The sequence below is a fragment of the Scleropages formosus genome, chromosome 21 (genome assembly GCF_900964775.1).
Source record: "Scleropages formosus chromosome 21, fSclFor1.1, whole genome shotgun sequence".
NCBI classification, from domain to species: domain Eukaryota; kingdom Metazoa; phylum Chordata; class Actinopteri; order Osteoglossiformes; family Osteoglossidae; genus Scleropages; species Scleropages formosus.
Window position 1 is genome coordinate 3251615 of NC_041826.1, and position 24874 is coordinate 3276488.

At 40.3% G+C, this 24874-nt stretch overlaps 1 protein-coding gene across 5 annotated transcripts in view; it reads left to right on the forward strand.

Moving 5' to 3' along the window:
* The window catches only part of LOC108924287 (low-density lipoprotein receptor-related protein 1B-like), a 368874-nt gene that overhangs the window by 101511 nt on the left and 242489 nt on the right, over nt 1-24874 (forward strand). For all 5 annotated transcript variants that reach the window (XM_018735562.2, XM_029247286.1, XM_029247287.1 and 2 more), the window contains one exon: nt 18471-18608. In XM_018735562.2, the coding sequence (XP_018591078.2) occupies nt 18471-18608 (138 nt within the window). The remainder of the gene's footprint in view (nt 1-18470; nt 18609-24874) is intronic.

The following is a 24874-nucleotide window of genomic DNA, read 5'->3' on the forward strand; positions in this document are numbered from 1 at the left end:
TAAATCTTTAATGTACATTTTCTGTTCCCTCTGGTCTGAAAAATATTGTGGAGTTTGCCAAAATTTGCTTGTGCAGAATACATAAAATGTGCTATTCCAGAAGACATTTGTACATTTCAATACATAATGAGTGGATTTGAATGTGTTATGTCAAATGCCTTACTGCGTTTTGCAAAATTAGTGTGGATAAATGACCCCCTCAATTCATTGTGTGTTCATTAGATTACCGTGCATGATGAGTGCCTTTAATTTTGTTCGCTTTGTGATTTATTATGAGTATTTATACTTAATACGCTCAGCACATATTTGAAATGTTACGCCATTTAGGTTCTGTGTTCTTTTGTTATTGCAGCCACTGTCAGGATATAATGCGTTCGATTTTATATGAGGTGATTAGTGCATTTATTAACGTACAACTCTGTTCCCCGGGTAACAATCAAAACGTAAATTTGACAGTTGCCTGTTGTATCTTGCTGTACATAGAACTGCTTAGAAGCACAGCCTCAGACACACATGATGGCAAAAGCTTTGAATGTCTCCACATCTGCCCCACTGACCATGTAATTCAGTGGTCATTTGCTTTTGAAAGCAGGGCACTGATGGGAGTATAAAGTTCACAATGATCTGTTCATGAACCTTTCCAAGGTAATGAAGGCTGAAGCAGATAAGATGCATGAGCCCTATAGCTTCCTATTACGCTTCAGAAAGTGGCTGATCTACCTGACATTTACAAACCAAAATGGGTGGTGATGTGAAGGACCACCACTGCTCATTATGAGCTCATTGAGGAAATGGTACACAAACACTTGTACAGAAATTACAGCAACGATAAAAATAAAATATTAGCATATTCATGATAAGATTCTTGGGATGTACAGAAAACAAAAAGCAGCATCTCTTGACTCTTTTTAACGGTCATAGGTCAACGGCAATGTGAGTTAGAGTATCGTCCCTCCTCACCTCTCTCCAGTGGCTTCCTGTAGTTATCCATATGAAGTTCAACACTGGTTATACTCTAGACCCTCAGTGGGTCTGTCTGCTGATTCTTCCAGGAACTGTTAACTGACTATACCTCAACCAGACTACTATGCTCCTCCAGCTTGGTTTGCTCTCCAATGAGGTGAATGAATGAATCTCTCTCAACATTCAAGAAAGTTCTGAAAAGTCATCTTTCACACCAATTTCTCTCCTGATGTCCTGTCTTCTCCATAAGCTTACACTACACAATCTACTAAAAAATATGTAAATACAATTTAAAAAGCTCCCCCTTTCAATTTTGTGAACAGCTACATGCGTAAATGTGACAGTACTTTGAGAGTCACATATCTGCATCTATCTAGACAAAATACACACACAGTGGCTGGAGCTGCTTGGGCCAAGCAGGGTCGCAACAAGCCGGCGCCTAGCCCAGCAACACAGGATGTAGGACTGGAGGGGAAAGGGATGCACCCAGGGTGGGACACCAATCCACCCCAAGCAGGACTTGAATCCCAGAACTGCCAGATAAGGCACAAGCCAAACTTGCTGCATCACCACACCCACGTGGGTGGATGAAATACAGTTTTATACATTTGTATGTTTTGGCGAAAAGTAGCTGCTAAATCACAGTTTTAAACTTCCAGCCTCTAAAAAGGACAAATAAAGTTTTTGATTTCTACTGAAATTTCAGTATTTTATTAAATGAATGAATGTGAAAGTAAGAGGGTCCTCAGTGCAGTCATCTCACCAACAAATCACATGTTGGCCCCCGGCATCCTTCCAGCAATTACTTCTACTTCTACTACACTGTGACAAAGGTTGGTGGCAGGGCTCACCAAGCATATCCAGACACAAACAGTGGCAGCTGAAGGTGATTTGTTGAGGCAGGAATAATCCCAGCTGAAGACCCAGCTAAGGTCAAGTGTCACTAATTGAACAATTTTTTTTTGAAAAAAGTAATGGGGGTGCAGTGGTGCACTGGGTTTGACCAGGTCCTGTTCTGCAGTGGGTCTCCAGTTCAAGTGCCGCTTAGGGTGCCTTGTGATGGAGTAGCATCCTGTCCTGGGTGTGTCCTCTCCCCCTCCATCCTCATGCCCTGTGTTAGGCTCTGGCTCCCTGCGACCCTGCATGGGACAAGTGGTTTCAGCCCGTGTGTGTCTCTGAAATAAATAACATTGTGACTGTGCAATGAGGTGGATGGCCATAGAAAAGGAGTTTTTACACTGGTATGTCACCCAAACAGTTCACTCCTGTGTCCAAGGTCAGAGATGTACAGATCGTTGCAGTGTGGGTGGGTGGAGAGGTCATGGGAGAGTTGAAGGTCACAGAATGGTTGCTTGACTGCTTCCTCCTGTTGCTCGTCTTTTGTTTTCACATTTTAGTTACCCTCACAATACAATTATATTTGATATGAAATTCTATGTATTTTACACTGCAGTGTTTGGCCTAATTTTATCATGCTTTAGAACGACAGTCTGAAAACACTCAGGGGACACTTCTGAAGAGGGAGGCTTTATCTACCACTGACAATTTGTACCAGAAGTAAGAAGAGAAGAAATGAGTTACACACTTTGATCATCGCATTGGCTGAATTATATAGGACGCAGACATAATTATGATACAGTGCATTTAATAATCCTAATACAGTAAGGCCTCAGTGACTACCCCATTGACCGATTCTCAATTACTTCTCTCCTTGTGCTCATTCTAAGCGTGGCTGTTCCAGCTGTGATTACACAGATAATTGCAATGAATGTAACGAATGTAGCTGCTAAAGTTTCCACCAGAAGGATTCAACAACACTTTAAATGCAGAAATTAAGCTCTTCTTCTTTTTTTTATTTTTTTTTTACAGTTTTACTTCATTTGAAATTCCCGGGAGTGGGTAAATAATACCCTTGTTTCTTAATTAAATATATTTTCTAAAAAAGATGTAAGATTTACTCAGTAGTGGAGCGTTTTCAGAGGCTTATGTAAAGGGCAAAACTTGAACTACATATTTAAGATTTGTTCTGAGTAAAAAACCTGGTTAACCAACACTGATTTACATGCCCATGAATCTATTGTTCCAGGTGAAATGCAAAGTCCCAGAGATACATGTGTAAAAAGGCTTGCTTAAGATTTATGTATAAATGAGGTTTGTTTTTAAAGCTGTATTATTCTGTGGAGTCAGGCTGAAAAAAGGCTAATAACAGCACAAAATTTGTCTTGGGAGAAAAGCTTGAAGGATATTCTGTCGCTGTAGAAAGGGCAGTTCAGCCCCTCACCTTTTGCTTGAAGACAGTTCTTCTTGGACTGATTACAACAGCATCTTGTTTCTAACCCTGATCAAAACAACTGGAATCTTCTAGGTGTCATTCATTCATTCATTCATTCATTCATTCATTCATTCATTCACCCAGTTCAACATTAAGTGTAGTGGTTATCGCCTAAAACAATCCTTTTAATACATACTTATTACACGCACACACACACACACACGTACTGTAAATTCATACATATACATACATACATATACATACATACATATAGTGGTGCTGTGACGCGGTGGGTTTGGCCAAGGCATGCTTCCTGGTGAGTCTGGGATTTGAATCCTGTGTGGGGTGCCCTGCAATGGACTGGTGTCTTGCCTGGGGTGTGTCCCCTCCCCCCTTCTGGCCTTGCACCCTGTGTTGCTGGGTTAGGCTCCGGTTTGGTGTGACCCCCCCGCCTGGGATAAGCGGTTATAGACAGTGTGTGTGTGTATAAATACACACATAATACTTTGGAGAAGTTTTACGCACTTTGGGGAAAAAAGCTATGCAGTGAGAATGCTTCCAAAAATAATGATCTTAATTAATCAACACCCTACAAAGCTTAGTAACCACCCATCGTCAACAACGGCTTGGTGTGGTGGACTTGGCCAGGTCCCGCTCTTTGGCAGTTCTGCTTGGGGTGCCTTGCGATGGACTGGCATCCCATCCTGGGTGTGCCCCTCCCCCTCTAGCCTTGTGCCCTGTGTTGCTGGGTTAGACTCTGGTTCACCGCAACCCTGCTTGGGATAAGTGGTTTCAGACTGTTTGTGTGTTTGTATATACTTTCTTTCTTTAATGACATGCAAAACCCTTACTGTAGTACTGCAACTTTTTGCAAAAGGAATGCTTGGAAATCTAACATATGCTCTTCCCCATTGACACTAATGCAAAAGAAACTGAAGCAAGTATTTTTGTGAAACATCTAAGTGAGTAAGACTTTTGCACAGTACTGTATATATGTGTGTAAATATTTGTATACACACACACACACACACACACACATTTTCAGAACCGCTTGTCCCCGTACGGGGTTGTGGGGAACCGGAGCCTACCCAGTAACACAGGGCGTAAGGCTGGAGGGAGAAGGGACACACCCCAGACGGGACGCCAGTCTGTCACAAGGCACCCCAAGCGGGACTCGAACCCCAGACCCACCGGAGAGCAGGACTGTGGTCCAACCCACTGCGCCACCGCACCCCCTAATATTTGTCTGTAAATACATAATTGTTTTATTACATATACTGTATATTTATATATTGATCATAGTTCATTAGAGATTAAGTGAACGTGTTAAGGTAGTTTCATACATCCAGCCTCTGTAGAGAACAAATGAAGTTTTTATTTCTACTGAAATTGTTGTATTTTATTATGAAGTTTTTTGGCCTTTTTTAAATGGTGACAGTTTGGAATGGAATTCGTGTTAACATGAACCCACTCAGTTGTTAGATCAAGCACCTTGGACATTCAGTGCTAGTTTTCTTTTTTTTTTCTCATCATTTTTCTTTTTTCTTTTCTTGAACTCTGGAGAGAGGGGGGGTGTGTTGACACAGTGCGTTGGACTGGGCTCTGCTCTCCGGTGGGTCTGAGGTTTGAGTCCCACTGGGGGTGCCTTGCGATGGACTGGCGTCCCATACTGGGTGTGTTCCTTCCTCCTCCAGCCTTCTGCCCTGTGTTGCTGGGTTAGGCTCTAGCTCCCCGTGACCCCCATATGGGACCAGCACTTTCAAATGGTGTATGTGAAATTTGGAGGTAAGACAATCAGATCTCTCAGCAGACTAATAGGTGAGTTGAGGTGAGTTTAATAACACTTTCGCCTCATGGAAAAGGTTAGGTGGTTAAAAGTTCTTAACATTTTTGACAGTTTGTTCAGACCTTACAACAAAACAATATAAAATGAATAAACTTCAAAAGGTAGGACGTATTAACCGCACTTTTTGTTCAAGATCAAGTCTTTATTTTGTAGTTGTCAAGGACAGGAAAGTTGAAAAAACACAAACTTTTTCCATCAATTCTGAGTGAGACAATCTGGTAGCATTTCCAGAAAGGTTGTTCAATAGGGCCGTGAACCTGTCTTGGACCCACAGCTCCATAAACAACCATACAGAAAAGCCGAACAGACAATTAGGAATGGTCAGAATCTCACGAACTGCTATTAGACCACAAATTATGAACAATGATGACACTGATGCATAAATGTTGAGAACAGAAAACAGCAGAACTTACTTACTGCAGGTCAGAAAAAAATGTCAGCTTTTGAGAATTAGCTTCTAAAGTTTATACAACAGGTGTTTGGTATGGACCATTCTGTAATTAGAGAATAAGCAGCAATGTTACTAGACTGGTGGATAAGGAATGCTAGAGGGGGAGCAAAAGTGTAGGGCAAGTGGCTTTGGACATCAAGAGTATGTTCCAGCACTCATTACGGCTGAGGGGATTGGATGATTTCTGATATATAAAACGGGGGAAATGGAGAGGAAAAATACTAGATAGGGCATACTAGATAGGTGGTTGTAGGTGAAGGAGTTGAAACATGGGATATTTCTTAAAGATTGACTAATATTTGTACTGAAAGAGGATTAATGAGTACGACTGAGATCAAACAATTCTGAGAGTTTATTTTATGATAGTTTGATAAGATTGCATAGCAGAGACTAATACTTAGGAAAGATGATAGAAGGGATTGGCAGGCAGTGTGGTCAACATAGTTTCTTAATCCATTTTCCAATAGCAGCTGATATATTTCCTTGGCTCAGTCACTTCTCAGATTCTTGGTAACCAAAAAAGCTGTGAGGGATTGTCCAGCAGACCTGCTGGGTGAAGGATGGAGAGAGCTAAATGGTGAGGTCAAAGCATTGATGTAGGAGGAGTGGCAGTACTGTCAGCAGGGATGTGGGTGACTGACTCAGGGGTTGGTTGGAAAGAGAGAATGAGAAAGGACAGAGTGCACAGATTGCACCAGACGGTGACGGTAGGTGGAGGGATGGGGGCAGATGAGGGGGATTATGGAACTGAGAAGAAAGTCAAAGGAAATAATAAGCACATGGTGAAAAGTGACCAAAAGATGATGTTTCACACAATTCCTGGTGATCACAAGGCCTAATTGGTTTCTAAACTTTGGTCTGATGAACTGCTCAGCAGGAGGAAATAATAGAGAGACTTAATTCAATTGTCTAGAATACTGGTTGCTTGAGAACCAGGATTAATAATTCTGTTCGAACTGGTAACAGACAAATAGTTAACAATTTCATCATATTGATGAAAACTGGGTGTATTACATCCTGGTGTGGCAGCTGCTCCATACAGGAGAAGAAAGCCCTACTGAGGGTGATCAAATCAGCTCAGGAAATCATCAGCACGCAACTACCAGCAGTACGGGACATCTACACCACACGCTACCTCGGAAAGACAATGTGCATCATGAAAGATCATAGTCACCCCGCACAGGCACTTTTCTCTTTTCTGCCGTCTGGAAAGCAGCTTAGGTCTATCCGAACCCACACTGCTAGGTATGGGAACAGCTTTAACCCACTGCTGTAAGACACCACTCACCAATGTGCCACCTTTAGTAACTAGAGTTGGACTGCTCCTTCCAAGAACATTGGTAGATCACATTGTCACTTTAAGCATTCTCATTCTCATGTTCTGAGTTCTCTGGTTGACCACTGTTATTTGTTATTATTATTGTTACCATTATTTATTGTTATTGTTATTAGAATTACTCATTGTCATTGTTATTGTTATTGTTATTCTTTTATGTAGTATTTCTATTGTTTTTGCTCATAATCTGCAAAGAAGCATTCAAGAAGAATTTCATGATACTAGTACACTATACTTGTACCTATGACAATAAACTTGAAACCTGATATTATCACACACACACACATTATCAGAACCGCTTGTCCCTCACAGGGTAACGGGGAACCGGAGCCTACCCGGCAACACAGGGCGTAGGGCCAGGGGGGGAGGGGACACACCCAGGACGGGACGCCAGTCCGTCGCAAGGTACCCCAAGCGGGACTTGAACCCCAGACCCACTGGACAGCAGGACTGCGGTCCAACCCACTGCGCCACCGCACCCCTCAAAACCTGATATTGTAAACATTAAAGTAACTCCAGAGTTCGCAAACGTTAAGTTGATCGCGAGTTGTATTGCTGTCCAAAGACCTGAAATTTATTTCATTATCTTTTTAAATTTTAAGTAATTCTTACATATCTACAGAGTCTCCAGCAAAAGCTGTTCCAGTCATTTTTTTTTTTTTTTTTTGTAGTAGAATCTTAAAACTTCTTGAACATGCTTATTTTGTAGGTTGGTCCAGCTATACATTTTACATGGTGCTCATAAAAACTCAGCAAAACTCTTCAGTCTTACTTTTGCGTTCCATTTAAAATAATATATACTGAATATATATACAGGTGGTTCCCGATCTACAATGGGGTTACGTTCCGCAAAACCCAAGTTGAAAATATAGTAAGTCAAAAATGCATTTAATACACCTAATACACACCTGTGCGTGACAGACTGGGAGATGCGGATCGCTGCCGCTCCCCAGCATTGCAAAAGAGTATCGCTCTGTGTATCGCTTGTTCGGGAAAAAAATCGAAATTCAAAATTCGAAGTACGGTTTGTCTATCACCAGCTCACCATCATAAAGCTGAAAAAATCGTAAGTCAAACAATTGTAAATTGCGGACTAACTGTATAAATAAAACATATGTAGTGATCTAGAGGGAATGTGGTTTTTTTTTTTAATACAATTTCTCAATCAAACATAGTCTATTTAGGTACTTTTGTACAGTGTTGTACATCAAGAGTATGTGATATTTATTTCTGCCTATCTTTACATTAAGGTCTCAATTCATTCTAATGTAAATTTGCTTTGCCATCTGAGCAGCTCTTGTACCGAACTTCTTTGTTCCCTTTTTATTACTGTCTGCACACGTCAGTTCTTATTTTGAGCATGTCAGATTTGCTGTCCACGAGTTAAAGGCGCTTACCTTGCGCTCCAAAGATTGCACTTCTGTGCAGTCTATGATTTCAGTAACTACACTACCGGAGATTGAGTGACAACTGAAATTGTTTGGCACACAATACCATCTGCTCATCAAAAAATGGGTATCAAATGTATCAGAAGTTTAATGCATGTCATACATGATGGGCATTCTAAAATTTCACCCAACTGTATCTGGTTTCTTCTTCATTTGGTCAGCCATGCCACTGTGCAAGTGGTTCAAGGACTTTTCAGGATGAATTGTTGTTTACGTTTTACTTTGGATTGACAATTGGAAGTGCTAAAAAGTTCAATGAGACTACACTTGTCTGATATCCGAGAATGAGTAAATACACATGCGGGCATATTTTTTGCAGACGACTTCAGTATTCCATTTATAATAAGTTAATAAATAAATATATACAAACAAATGAGAGGCAAAGATGCACCATTTGCTTTCAGTTTATTAACAGTGTCCTGAAGTCCGGGTTGCCATTTGGAAGTGAACAATATAAATTTTCCAGTGGTTCAGCAGGAAGAAAAGAGTGAAGCATTTTGACCAAAGACAGAATGGTCCCAGTGGTGTTCCGTGCACCTGCAGCTTACGAGCTACTACCAGAGAGGTAGCATCGCTCCATCAACTGGCACAGCTCTCCAATGTGGCACTCGTCCAGTTTTAGTGTGCCAAAAGAAATTAGAGATGTAGTTCACCAAGGTAAAGGGTCAAGCTGAAGAACAGTTATGGAATTCTAAAAGAAATGAACTGCAGTATCATGGTGAGCATAATTAAAACATGGTTTTGTTGCACCCTGTTCCAAAGGGCACTAAGAATAAAAACTATGCCATGGTAGTACATGTCTGACTTGCTAAGAACTTAAATGTGCATTGTGTGTTTTGTAGATGGAAAACAGTGAAGTGTTTGTTGTATTCCTTAACAAAGTTTTATGTATATATATATATTTTTTTTTTTTTCATTGCTGTGATGAAGAATATTATTCAATTTCCTAGAAACACAGGTCATTCTAAGATTGACATATTGGCCTAATTATGGTAGTAAATTCAAATTTCACGTTTGAGTGCATAGTTGTCTGTTTGACAACTTTGCTTTTAATTAAAATAATAGTCCTTGAATATGACACCTTTGATACATTTTATGTGATCCTCCCCTCAAAATACTATGGTAATATCCTATATATTAAAATTTTAAACAGATGAGATACCTCTTTAAAAAATAGTGAAACAGTTCTAAAAGAGTGGACGAAATGAACTATTCTGCTTGCATCTATGCTTGGACTACATGTTGTAAATTACATATTAAAGAAGCCTGAATACTGCATGGTAATTTTACCACTGCACATGATTTTACCACTGCAATGGATTTTATACACGTGTCCTCTTGTGCCGGAACTCAAGTCTTACAATTTACACTTACATTTACATTTACATTTACATTTATTCACTTAGCAGACACTTTTCTCCAAAGCAATTTACAATGGATTTTATGTAGTGTTACTAGTCCATACACCTTATTCACCAAGTTGAACTGCTAGATACACTACTTACAATGGGTCACTCATCCATACATCAGTGAAATACACTACTTATGTAACATGTGTATGTCTGCTCCATTATAACTTGGATGATTTAGGAATCCAGAGGACTAATGCTGAGAATACAGAAATGTAAATGCTAAAGGCATTTGACCTTTGTGTCAGTGTGTTCAGCATACTGAATAGTGAACATGTTTTTACTGGAAGTCTTCAGACAGACAGGTGATGGAACAAGTCCCCTTCGGAGAACATACCTCATACTTTTCGTCTGTTGTTTTGCTCATTAGCCTTATAGCAACTCTAAATGTGATGTCAGGTCTAGTCAGAATATTAACTTGTTTAGCTGTGCTCATGCACTCTTCATAAGACAGTTGTTTATACAGAAATCCTTTGTGCTGTTCAGTAAGTAAAGCTAATGCATGTCATCTTATTTTTGAAAAAGCAGAAACTACATATTTTGTTGATAATAAACTTCATGTAAAACAGTTTCCTTAAAAGCTTCTTCTTGGTTTTACATTGTGTATATGTTTTAAATAACGTGAGAATGACCAGCATACCAGAGCGTTGTTTTGGCGTGCTAAGGCTATGTGTAATACATTAGGAAAATAGTTTTACTTTTCCTCCATATAAGAGTAATGCAACTTGGGCATTGTAATGCAGCATAATAGTCAGAATTCATATTGGCATTAATATTAATCTACATGCACTGTAGTGATGGATACCCTTGTACAGACGTTTTGTGTGAAGTAATAGAAACAGAATGGTGGGAGAAAAATGAAAGCCAAGTAATTCTCAATTAACAAGGTTTTACTCTTTTTTCTTCGGACAAATTCTGTAAAAAAAATATAATAAGACAGTGAAGTACATACTGAAAGTCTACTAGAAGATGTGAATGCAGCACTACAAACAATCCCTACTGTGACCATCAATGAGACCAACCAGCTGATGTACAACACAGCAACAGTGATCCTTGAGATGCTTGAATACAAGATGAATACCAAGCATAAGAAGCAGTATCCTCCATGGAAAAGAAGGCTAGAGGCCAAGATCAAGGCAGCACGAAGGGAAGTTAGCCAGCTATCGGAACTGCAGAAAGGCGTGATGAAGACCCTGCCTAAGAAGTACAGCAAGCTGTCTATACCTGAGGCCTTAGAAACTGCCAAACAAAGACTCATAGCCAGAGGAGCAAAATACCAGCTACTGGTAGACAGAACAGTCACTCAAGACTGCAAGACCAGGCAGACAAACCTGTGCACTGCCTGGATTGACTACAAGAAAGCCTATGACTTGATGCCTCCCTCATGGATCCTGGAATGCTTAGAACTATACAAGATCAACAGGACACTAAGAGCCTTCATCAGGAACTCAATGGGGCAGTGGAAAACAACCCTAGAGGCTAACTCCAAGCAAATTGTGCAAGTCACCATCAAGTGCGGCATCTACCAAGGAGATGCATTGTCCCCACTGCTGTTCTGCATAGGCCTGAACCCCCTCAGCCAGATCATCACCAAGACTGACTACGGATACCGACTACGGAATGGAGTAAACATCAGTCACCTCCTCTACATGGATGACATCAAGCTGTATGCCAAGAGTGAACGAGACATCGATTCCCTGATCCACACCACCAGGATCTACAGCAATGACATTGGAATGTCATTCAGATTGGATAAGTGTAGTCAGATGGTAACAAAGAGAGGGAAGGTTGTCCGAACTGAGGGGATTGTACTACCAGAAGGCAACATAGCAGATGTTGAGGACAGCTACAAGTACCTTGGAATCCCGCAGGCGCATGGGAATCATGAAGAGGCCGCAAGGAAAGCAGCAACCGCCAAATACCTGCAGAGAGCAAGGCAAGTCCTGAGAAGTCAGCTGAATGGGAAGAACAAGGTCCGGGCTATCAACACCTACGCCCTGCCGGTCATCAGATACCCCGCTGGCATAATAAGCTGGTCAAAAGAGAAGATAGAAGCCACTGACATCAAGACAAGGAAGCTCCTGACAATGCATGGAGGGTTTCACCCCAAATCCAGCACCCTGAGGCTGTACGCTAAGCGGAAAGAAGGAGGCCGAGAACTAGTGAGCGTCAGGGCCACTATCCAGGATGAAACAACAAAGATCCTTGACTACATCAGAAAGATGGCCCCGACTGATGATATGCTTAGTGAATACCTCAGGCAGCAGAAACCCAAGAAGGAGGGCGAGGAAGAACAGGAACCATCATGGAAGGACAAACCCCTACACGGTATGTACCACCGGCAGATTGAAGAAATGGCTGATATCGAAAAATCATACCAGTGGCTGGACAAAGCTGGACTGAAAGACAGCACAGAGGCACTAATGATAGCAGCACAGGAACAAGCTCTAAGTACAAGATCAATAGAGGCCGGGGTGTACCGCACCAGGCAGGACCCCAGGTGCGGGCTGTGCAAAGATGCCCCTGAGACAATCCAGCACATAACAGCAGGGTGTAAGATGCTAGCAGGCAAGGCATACATGGAACGCCATAACCAAGTGGCTGGCATAGTGTACAGGAACATCTGTGCCGAGTATGGGCTGGAAGTCCCAGAATCAAAGTGGGATACACCCCCAAGGGTGGTTGAGAATGACCGAGCTAAGATCCTGTGGGACTTCCAGATCCAGACTGACAAACTGGTAATGGCTAACCAACCGGACATAGTAGTGGTGGACAAACAGAGGAAGAAAGCCGTAGTGATAGATGTCGCCATCCCAAGCGATGGCAACATCAGAAAGAAAGAACATGAGAAGCTTGAGAAATACCAAGGACTGAGAGAGGAGCTAGAAAAGATGTGGAGGGTGAAGGCAACAGTGGTCCCTGTGGTAATCGGAGCACTTGGGGCTGTGACCCCTAAGCTGGGAGAGTGGCTCCAGCAGATCCCGGGAACAACATCCGAGATCTCTGTCCAGAAGAGTGCGGTACTAGGAACAGCTAAGATACTGCGCAGAACCCTCAAGCTCCCAGGCCTCTGGTAGAGGATCCGAGCTTGAAGGAGTAAGACCGCCCGCAAAAAAAGGGGGGCGAGTGGGGAATTTAAATTTTTTTTTTATATGTGTATACACACACACACACACACACACACACTCACAGACACACACACAATTTCATAAGATTACTCAAACAATAACCAAAACAAAATTTATATTATCTGAAAGAAACTCTAGGTTTTAAAACTTATTATTGATTTAATGCTTATTTGACACATCTACTGAAAGCAGTATTAGACAGCTTTTAAAAAACTATATATATACTATATAAATACTATACATTTATATATTTATATATATATTATTGGAGCAAACCAGACTGGTAGACTTCGTCATGGACACTACAGTGACAATGAGGAGTGAGACTTGGACCCAAACACTTCACATTCCATGTTTGTGTAATGTGTGTTTGCCATGTCATATGCTTTAACATCAGTTCATCTGTCGATGTAATGTACTCCTTGTGTTTTTCTCTGAGACGTACGTTGCGTTGGAGAAAAGTGACTGCTAAATTAATAACTGTAAATGTAAGTCAACTGACTGAATCATTTTTTAATCTGGATGAATAACTAAACACTGTGGAATTTTATATGCAGAGGCAGACACATCATATTAAATAAAAGCCAAGAAACCAGCATAAGCCAAGAGGCGTAAGCACAGGCTCACATATAACCCTGAATAGCCCATCCTTTTGGAGCTGGGGGGTTCCTTGGACAATTTACCATACTTTTAGGAGAGTGCAATTCCCCAAATCTGTTTTCTGCAGGCAACAGTCGACTACATTTGTTGAGGTGAGAAACGAAGGGGAGAGAACCCCAGCCTTCTCACCTGCCTTAGGGAGTAGGGACTAGTTTATGTTCTCTGGATCTGTCCTTTGCAGATGGCTAATATGGCACAGTTGGGATTCTAACCAGGCCCCATCATAAGCACAGTTTACCAATATGATGCTAGAGAGGGCCCAAAACATTTTACACCTTAAAAATCAAGGTCAACAGTAAAACCTTCAGACCTCAGCAGAGCTGTGAAGGGTGTTGGTATTGATATTGATTTATGTGCAGCTCTGCATAAAGTAAAAAGTTTAAGGAGTACATTTCACTCATGCCATACTTTCAAAGTAAACGTATTTAAACATGTTGGGTTCACTGAGACAGAGACAACTATCATTTTTAAATGAGTTTATACTGTCAACATCGATAATGTGTTAATTACCGCCTGATTGCAAGTAAAATTTTCTCATATAGTAAAAACGGTAGTATTCTAACCAGTGAATTGTTCGCCATAGTGTGCTGTTGATGTCAAAGCAGATGGGGAGCAACAAGTTGTTTTCAGTTAATTGTTTTCTTTAATGTTATTAATGATGTGTGTAGCCACTGTGTGGTCTTCATTTGTAAAATTGGTTTTACATCAAATCATTAAGGACAGAGTCCAGGAGGCAGTACTGCCTGCAAGTGGCTCTACTATAACCCAGTGAGCTGTCAGAGGTGTTGGCTATTGGAACTGATGTGTTCAAAAAAAACTGTGTTTTTAAAATATTTATTTATTTATTTATTTATTTATTTATTTTCCCTCTTCTCTGCAGAATTGGGTATTACATCTACAGGCGGAAAACTCTTATGGTATGTCAAGGCCCTGAACAACAAGTTTCCAAATGTTCATATAGGCTCGCTTACATGTTTAAAATGCTGAGATGGTCACTAATCCCTAATGTTTTAACAAGCTTATAAATAGTCATAGACTCTTGGTAAAAGGTATCTGAAACTTTCTTCAAGATATTCAGTAATTATTCTCAAATTAAGATAATGCACTCCCTTCCTTTCTTGTATATGGTTTCTGTCTATTGACATTTTGAGTAGTTAGAGAGACTGTACATTACCTCCATATAATTTTTATACAGTTTCCACTTTACCAGCTTTAGGGACAGCTGGTTCCATAGTGATCAGAGATGGTGTCTTTGGGTTCAAAGGTTGCAGGTTTGAATCTCACCTCTGGATGTAGTACCCTTGAGCAAAGTACTTTCCCTCAATTGCTCCGGTAAAAATTACCCATCTGTAAAAATGGGTAAGTAATTCTAGGTAGATTAACATTATAAGCTGCTTTGGAAATAAGCATCAGCTAAATTAATAAATGTCAACATTATCAGTGTATACTGATCAACCACTTCATTGAGTACACCCAGCTAGTAGGACCCTCTTTTGCCTCCAGACCAGCATGAATTCAACATGTTATGACCCTAAGGTTGTCTAGGGGTGTAACAAGTTATGATATTCTTCTTCTTCTTCTTCTTCTTCTTCTTCTTCTTATTATTATTATTATTATTATTATTATTATTAAAAAACATGCACAAACAGGAGTGTGTGATTTATGTTCTTGTGAACAGAAAATAATCAAAATGTACAAAATAAAAAGCCAACAAGCAAACCTTCCAAAAGTGAACAGAATGCAAAGGGAATTCATAAACAAAGAAAAAGCATATCTAACCTAACCCTTGTAGACAGGCAGCTCCCGCCCGTTATTTCTTGACTGACACTGATGGACAGGTGTCACTTCCAAGTGTAAGTTGAAGGATGGGAAGCCAAAAAGACCACAAAATGGACATTCCCGTGGATGTAAAAAAACAGGAACCACAGAGTTCTCGGTCCTTGCTGTCTTGACAGTTCCACAAGGTTTCTGTGTATTTTTTTTGATAGCTCATTCACTCTACTGGCAAAACATTCCACATCATCGTAAAGATGTTCTGTTTTTTTGAGAGGTGGCCATCGTTCAGGCCACCGGAGTAAAGTAAAGCTTCTTCTATATTTGTGGGACCATCCTGAGATGATCTATGCTTTGTCTATATTTATGCTTTGTAACATGGCATATTATCCTGCTGGAACTTTTGAAAAAACCTAGCCTGGCTATTGAGGGATGTATCTGGTTAGTAACAATTTTTTTGTACCTTGTAACATTCAAACAATACTCAGATAATACCAATCCACATTCTTTAATCGACAATTCCAAAATCAGAAAAGTTTGGTGCAACTTGCCAAAAATGAATGATTGACAATGATAACAGTGATGGCAACACTAATGTGTTCTCTTCTCCAAAGGCCTCAAGCAAGTATATGTAATAAACATTTATTGCATGTATACACACACACACACACACACACACATTTTCAGAACCGCTTGTCCCATACGGGGTCACGGGGAACCGGAGCCTAACCCGGCAACACAGGGCACAAGGCTGGAGGGGGAGGGGACACACCCAGGACGGGACGCCAGTCCGTCGCAAGGCACCCCAAGCGGGACTCGTACCCCAGACCCACCGGAGAGTAGGACTGCGGTCCAACCCACTGCGCCACCGCACCCCCCTATTGCATGTATATTTACAGGTATTTAGCTTAATTTGAATCGGTATATGTCTAACGTTTTATTGAATGTATTCCTTAGAAAGTATAAGTGCTGGAGTTTTTATGGTTTCTAAATTGAAACACAATTTATAATCTTTATTTATTCCACTTCATTTGAAAATTCATACATTTCACCCCAGAAATATTTATGTGTTTAATTACACTGTGCTGCCCAAACACTGCTGAGGGCGTTGCATAATATATGGTATATGCGCCATATCACCTTTTTAAAGTCCCAAAAATTTTCAATCCAAAAACATTTCCAGCCTTACGGTTTTTCGATATGGGATTGTGGGTCTGTCCTAAAATACCTTGTATAAGCCAGTAAAATCTCCACAGAAGTACACCACACAACCAGTTTGTACTGCTGACACCAGGCAGGATGGGTCCATTAATTCTTTTTTTTTTGTCACCAGTTACTGACCTAGGTATCAGCAAGTAGCAACATAAAATTGGATTTGACACAAAAGGCAACGCTTTTCCACTCTTTAGCCATCCAGTTTTGGAGATATCATGTCCACTGGAACCTCATTTTCTTGTCCTGAGCTCACAAGAGATGAAGTCGACATGGTCTGCTGCTGCTGCTGTAGGCACCCACTTCAAAGTTTGACAAGTGTTGCCTTCTAAGATACCATTCTGGACCCCTGTACTGAGCCATTATTTATTTACTTGTGGTATACAAGCTGGCATGAGCCTGTCCACTTTCCTCTGGCTTCTCTTATCAGTGAGACTTTTTCCCTCACAGGACTCCCACTGACTGGCTCTTTATTTGTCCACTACTGTTTGTAAACTCAAAAATTCCAGGATGCTGTTTCTGAGATGACAGAATCAGTGTGGCTGCCACCAGTAACCAGGCAACATTCACTTTGATTACACTTGTCCTGTCCATTGTAATGTTCATTTGAACAGTCACTGAACCTCTTGACCCTGTCAGCATCCTTTATATGTTGAGTCAAAACCACATGGCTCTCTAACTGTGGGGCTATATGTATAGCTGGCCAGGTGACTGTAAACATTTATTACACCAAGAAAGTGTCAGATGTCAAGGCACCACTATGTAGATAGAATAACCTTTCTGATTTTTTATTTATATGTAAGTTCCTCAGCATTTCTCACCCAGCAACTGATGCATCTGCAAGGCATTTATGCATTTTCTTATTTCACACCTAAAATCAATCCCCAAGCAAAAAGCTTCCATGTTGTTTGGTGGCTATGGCTGTGTACTTCAGAGTTCTAAGAGATTTCTTTTTATGGTACTGGTGATGGACAAACGGGTCCCCCCCTCTCCCTTGCTATTTTACTTTAACACAAAGGGAAATGTTGCTTCTGTTCAAATGAAAGCCACATTACATATATTAAAGACATTTAAATTTTTCTGTCATGCTAATAATGTCCTATTTCAAGGAAACTAGATGGCTGGCAGGGTCGCAGCGAGCCGGAGCCTAACCTGGCAACACAGGGCACAAGGCTGTAGGGGGAGGGGACACCCCAAGGATGGGACGCCAGTCTGTCGCAAGGCACCCCAAGCGGGATTCAAACCCCAGACCTGCTAGAGAGCAGGACTTGACCAAACCACCTGCGCCCCTGTGCCCCTGCACCGCTGCACCCCCGTGGCTGCATGCACTAAAGAATAATAAGTGAATGAGGGAAATTCTCACTCTTTACAAATGTCATTCACTGAAAGAGTACATATCTATCTTAAAAATTTGCATTATTCAGCAGGTCCCATATAAACATTCTTTTCTTCGCAGAAATTTATATAAAGGGCCATTTTTCTTCCTCTGTCTTTTTAACTTGCTTCCTTCAGCAGTCGGGAGGGGACCCCAGGGAATTGTTCAGTTTCTTCATATTTATAAATTATAAATGACCCATGTGCTAAGGATCATAAACCCAGAACATGGGGTCTGCTGGGATCTCCACAAGGAAATCCGTGGGTGTTATTCCCCAACTAGGGAATAACAGGCCTAGAGAAGAGAGGCTTGAAAGACAATGAGTGAGAGGAACAGCAGTTTCATTTAAGCTTGTCTGAAGGTTGTTTGCACAGATGAAAAGTGAAGTAGCAGTTTGAAATGTTACTTGCCTTGACACCGGAAGTTGCCAATGGCATCTGACTCAAGTTTTGTGCTATGTACTTTTCAGTGGTTTTTTTTTTTTCCCAGTTAATCTCTGCCTATGCCAGGACATCCATAATGAATGAGAAGTCTATGTTTGGTGTATATATTGATAATCTGCAGAACTGCTGAACCTGTCTCATCTCCCTTCTGTAGGCACTGGGGAGGTGTTGGTGAAGTGTCCCCTCAATCACATGCAATGCATCGGCACGAAAAAGTGCATCCACTTCAATAAACTCTGCAATGGAGCAAAAGACTGTGATGACGGCTATGACGAAGGGGTCCACTGCCGAGGTAGGGTGAACAAGTGAATTTGATGTGATGCAGCTTTTATTGTTTAGCATAAAAGTATCACGGAAACTGTCAGCAATTTAATTTTAATTATAAACATTTTTATTTAAAGAATATTTTCGTTGCAAAAGAGATTTAGAAGTAAATGCTGAAATAACAGTGTAGCATGAAAATATAATTATAATTATGTACTGTAGTTATTTGTAATATGTTTTTCTATAGAAGAATAGTAATATTTTAACATGAATTGTGAAAATGGGGAAAAACATAACAGTCCTATTATACAACATAGCATTCATGCATGTTGTTTACATATCCTTTTGCTTTCAAGAATACAGTTTAAGGGGATGTGTAATTTTTGTCAAGGCCATCAGAATGGAACCCCATCATAAGTCCAGGACTACCTGTAAAAATCAACTAGTACATCATACTTGTAGATGGAGGGCACTCTGTAATGGACTGAAACCTTTTAGAGCATAAAAGTATTTAAACTAGTCATCCTCCCAACTTACTTTGCAATTATTTTTCTATAGCAATAGTGCAGCTGACATTTCTGTTTGCTCAGTGATATCAATTCGGAGATGAAAAATGATAACATAGCATTTTTGTGAAATGGGATGCGCTTTGTATATCATCACTAAAAGTCTTCCCAGTCGCCAGCAAACTTACCAGCATACCAGCAATTCCATGGTCTGTGGATGCAGGGAGGTCGACTCACACTCCCTGTGATAAAACAGTGTTGACGGTGTCGGCACTGTAGAGCCCTCCCTGGGACTTGTGGCAACTCGTGCTGAACATACCAGCGCTGTGCCCTCCGTTCAGCTGGAAGGTTGTGGCTAGACCTCAGCTGTGTGCGTAGATGGAGGTCTCACCACATGCGCCAGTACTTTTTACACCATCCATAACACACCTGTCTGCAGTGTCGGACTCGCCGGGTCAGCTGTAGACCAGATACAGAATGTTTTCCTGAAGAGGCTCACCCCTGTGAGCAGCCTGTGGGCAGTGTGAGGAAACCGGGAGTTGGCTGGTGTCTACTGAATGCTGATCACCTACACAGAATAAAATTATTTCAGTTTTGACAGCTGTCGTGGACTGCCATGACCTGTTGTGATATGCTGAAGATGTTTTTAAATCCAGAAGACTTCAGCTAAAGTTATGAATGCATATCTTTCACTGGCTACAAACATGGTCCTGATCACATAAGAGTTTATATCTGCTATGCTTCTCTCAAGTTTTTTTATGCAAGTTTTCTTCTTTGATGTATATCAGGTTATGCATCAGATATATTATTCTTGGTGGACCACGCTACTAATTAAACGTAGTGCAGCATAGCGGCTGAAAGGGTAACTGCTGTATAAAATGTCTCGGCCATTAGCCTGTGATCAGAAACGGAGGGAAAATAAATAGATATACGGCAGCCTTTGTAATTCAGCAGGTCCAGTGTGAGTCAGCCTCACTTACTGCCGCTTTAGCATTTTGAGATGTAACTCATGAGGAAGTGTCATTCGGTCCAGCACAGCCCCACACTCTAGCTGAGATCACCTCTAAAAATGAGTGCAGAATTTTTCATTCGTCAGTTTCGACAGTCGACTGAGAGGGCGAGTGAATGGCTATTTTTACCCTTCCGCCTGTTATGTCTGAAAGTGGCCATTGATAATGTCATGTGCTGTTGTGCATTCTGAGCTGCCCAGAAGTCCAAGGGAACAATAATGATCAGACCGAGGGAGAGGGAGTGAGAGCGGCTGCGGTTTTGCAGTTCTTTGCTTGTTGGTGATTAGGCGATGAATCACAGCAAAATATCCCGTGGATGTCAGGAAATACCAGATACATTGTTAAACCCCAGAGAATTTGTGTGCATTTAATTACAGTCATTTAGAAATAGCCGTCAGGAGCTATCAATTTTCTTTTCTGTGTTGTCAACTGTTGCTGCTTTTCAGTGGAACTACAGACGTCCGAAGCCTACAGTCATTTACCAGTCAGGTCTGGCATCAGCTCCGTGTTGCCCTCCTTGTGGAGAAGGTGTCTGGTGGCTAATCCTTATTTGAATTGTAAAAGTGTCTGTGAATTCCAATTAATTTGTCTGGAAAATGATTATCTGGAGATCTTTGGGTTGTTGGAACTGACCAGTGTGTGTTTAGAAGGGTTCTCAAGATACCCTGCTTTTCTGAAGTTTTAATGAGTGAAGGTGTTTTGATTTAAGCTTACTCTTTTTTTTTTTTCTCTATGAGAAATGTACAGCCAGACTAGTTTCTGAACATACTCCACAGCACCAACTCACTAGGATCATTTGCTGGTGCCCATTGGGGTTAAAACCAAGGTACATTTTGTGACACTTGAGAGAGGAATTAAAATCTCTCTGTGGTTCTTAGCGGATCAATAACACTTCTGAAATAGTTTGTCATTCTTGCAGTAATGTTTTATTTATATGTGTTGATGTTTGAGGTTTTCTTCTTGTTTTGCCATCATTAAATTTATATTATGTTATATTTGCATTGAGTGGCTACCATTTTTTGATGACTTTTTCACACTCAAGATGACTTTTATTTTTCCTTTGATATCACAATGAACAAGTTCTACACTGTTTTTTCAGTCGCCGTGTCTGTCTTTTTTCTGTTATCTGCTCTGGGAAAAACATCATTTACATCAGAAGTGGACAAAAGCCTTTATGGTAGATAACCACTCTCTGGTGTCAAGATTATTATGACCCCCCCCCAACAATGACTGTACTGCGGTCTGCGGTAATGTGCCTTTTGTATTAAATTTCAGTGATTAATTTTCTGAGGAGATGGAAACACTGAATATATAGTGATTGAGTTCTGTCGCACGCTCTTCAGAACAAGATCACCTCTGTTTCATTTCCTCTTGTACTCTGTTGACACCATTTACACCAGTGTTACGTCAAATCAGTGTGTCCCGTAAATCAGTTGTTCATTGCCTACCACTCTTGTTTTTCATGGGAACGTTTGTGCAGAGAATGGAGGGCATTGTCCCACATCAGTGTGTAATACTCCAATGATAGTCGCAGCGTTATGTGAGCAGTTTGTGTGTCTGTGTTCTATCAATGTGCACATTTTTTGCTGTTTGTGTTCAGTCCCCATTGGCTGTGTGTTCTATTGTTTGTGCTTTATAGTGTTGCATAAGTGATTTGAAAGCGCTGGTACACAGTAACAAAGCCAGAGAGAATAATTCAATGTGGTTTTTTGGATAATGCAAGGTTTTTTTTAGGTTTGATTTTTTTTTTTTAAAAAAAAAAACTGTCATTTTGTATTCATCAATTCATCCAAATCACTACACTTTTCACATTAATTTTCCAAACAGTAAATTTTACTAGTGGTTCTTCAATATGTACACTAAACCTTAGATTCACATCAGCATATTAAATATTGCTAAGTATTTCTCAAACAAGAACAAATTCAAGACAATTTAAATTCTGTAAAACTTTTTTTTGGTTTAATTTCATAAAGATCTGACTTCATAATTTTGCCAGTCGACAAAACAGCTTGTCTTTGACAGTGGTTTAGAAACGGCTCTGAGTACATCAAATTTTAAAGTAAATAAATTTTTTTGCCCGGACTTAGCACCTCTGTCATCAGCAGTGATCTGCTTGTAATGGCACATCAATGATATAGTAAGAAGAGTTTGACCTAGAATAATGGACATAATGTGGAAGTACATAACCCAGACTTTATGATCGCTCATTTTACCTCTCCTACAGAAAGTTATTATCAACACAAGATGTCGATCATATATCAGCTGTGACAAGTTCATTACAGGGTTTGTGAATAATTAAGACTGGTTTAGTCAAGGATGTGGTATTAGTTTGTACTCTGTACTGTTTTTGTTTTTTCATTTTAAATTGATGGACAGTTTAAAGGCAGTGATGGTTACCTCAAGGACACTGATTTTTCTCCAGGTGCTCAGATGAGTGGATGGCAGTTCTCTTAATATGGATATTTGCTATCTGACACGATGAGGTGTTAAAGGAAACAAACTTTGACAGAGAGCTGATTGTAAATGGGTTTTATGAATCGACTAAATCACGGTGTATTATGACAAAATGTATACCTTAACAGTGAATTAATTATAGGTTTTGAATCACAGACAGATGTTTTGAGACACCTCTTTAATATATCTCAAGTAAAGAAATAATAGCACTGACAGTTTAATCAAAATTATGACCTGGTCATTATAGGGTGAAAGTAATTATGAGAGTGGTGATGTTACCATGTTCTTTCTGTGAGTCTTTCATACATATTGGCAATGACTATATAAAGTATAAAAATGGGGCAAATGATCCTTTTTCCCAGATGGGACATTTGTATCTTGTATAATGAGTATGCATAGCTTCCAAAATTATATGAATAATGTCTTCAGTGCAGTACATAAAATATATACATATTTTCCACGTAATTATACATATATTTACAATTTTTCTGCTATTTTACTGCAGGCCTAAACCATCAAGCAGAACTGCAGTCAACATGTGCTGCTGAGGTACTGCTAACTGGTTCAGACCATACAGATGTTCCCTCCATTTACACTTTACAGATGTCAGCAAATCGCAAATAATGGAGCTCCACAGATGTGTCTGGCCAATTATTAGTATGCATATACAGCAGGTGTTAAAAGATAAATTGAAAACAATCCATAAATTGTACTTAGAAATGTGATTTTTCTTTGTGATGTACATTTGATGTTCAAGAAGAAGAAAAAACCCTTACATTACATTTTTTTCTTGAGGAAAGAGAGTAATTAAAGATCAGGCCTGGGATACTTGATAACACATATATCAATATCCGATTGAAATCTGACATTCCTGCAGTACCTGGAATAAAAGCTTTCTTATTATTGTCCATTCATCCAATTCTAGTAACTGCTTGTCCTAACCAGTGTTACAGTGAACCACTACAGGCAATTTCTCTAAACTACATGTTTTTGGACTGTGGGAGGAAACCTACACAGACACCGAGATGTGGACTTCATACAGACTGATCAGGGATCAAACCCACATTCTCTCACACCATCCAAGTGCTGCAAGACAGCAGCGCTACTTGCTGCACCACCATGCTACTTTATTCCAACAACAACAATAGTAGTAGCTGCAACCTTTCAGCTAGGTTATTATTGAAATTAAAACAATTTAATCTTTATTACCTCTTTCTTTGCTTCATTGTCCTAACATCTGCAGGAAATTTTGTGTAATTTTGTATGGTAGTGCAAAGTACTGAAATGAATTTAACTTATTGTTTCATTCAGGTTTATTCCAACTGACATTTCAATATTTCAAGTCACTTTTGTTGAGAACAAACCGTTTTTAGTTTAGTTGTTCCTCAAAGAGGGGCTTCTCTGTCTTCACTTGCTGCCATTGTTAATATTTATGAATGTTTCATTTGTGTAGCTCACACTTTGTGAGCTCCTCATTACTGTAGTGCCATAACTAAGTGACAGACCATCAATATGTTTCTCATACTGTGTAATTATGCGCCACTGACACTGAAGCAGTAGGTGTTTGGCTCACAGTACCAGCGCACACCACATTCAGTCCCAGTGCACAAATCAGCAGAAGGTGGGAGCCAATGTGACACTGATGTAAGTGCAGTTGACCTTTTTAAAAAAGAAACAAAGGGAGCCAAGAGCCAGCAACTTCATCAGCCAAGCAACCAAAACATGTGCAGCACGGAAATGAGTCAACTGTGACTAAAGCGCGTATGTTTGTCTACAGACAGAGAGCTGCTGGGTGTGTGATAATTTTTTTCAGCAACTTCCGTTCTCTTTCTAGAATGAGTAAAAACACCATCTTGAGCACCCCGAAACACATTTAAATGTACAGGAATCACAAATGACTACGTGAAGTGTATGTGTGACTGACCACTTTATGGTGAACACTTGGTAGCTGAGCTGATGTTCCTTGGCGAGTAGAAGCCTGATGGACTGGCTGGCGTGAGCAACAGATGGCCTGTGTATCATATCTACCAAGCTACGGCAAATTGTTGAAAGGTCTTATGCAACATACAGTACTCTGAAAAAATATTTACCACCTTCTGGATTCCCTCTAACATGGAAAATTTATGACACTGAATGCTTTCAGGTCTTCGGCCAGAATTGAACATTAGGTAAAGGGCACCTGGGTGAACAAATAACACTTTTTTCATTTTAAATTAACTTATTTAATAAAGACAGTTTTCCGACACCAACAAGTACTGTGTGAAAAAATCAAGTCATTTAAAGGGGTAATTAGTCAGACAATTTATGCTTAGATGTTCAGATGT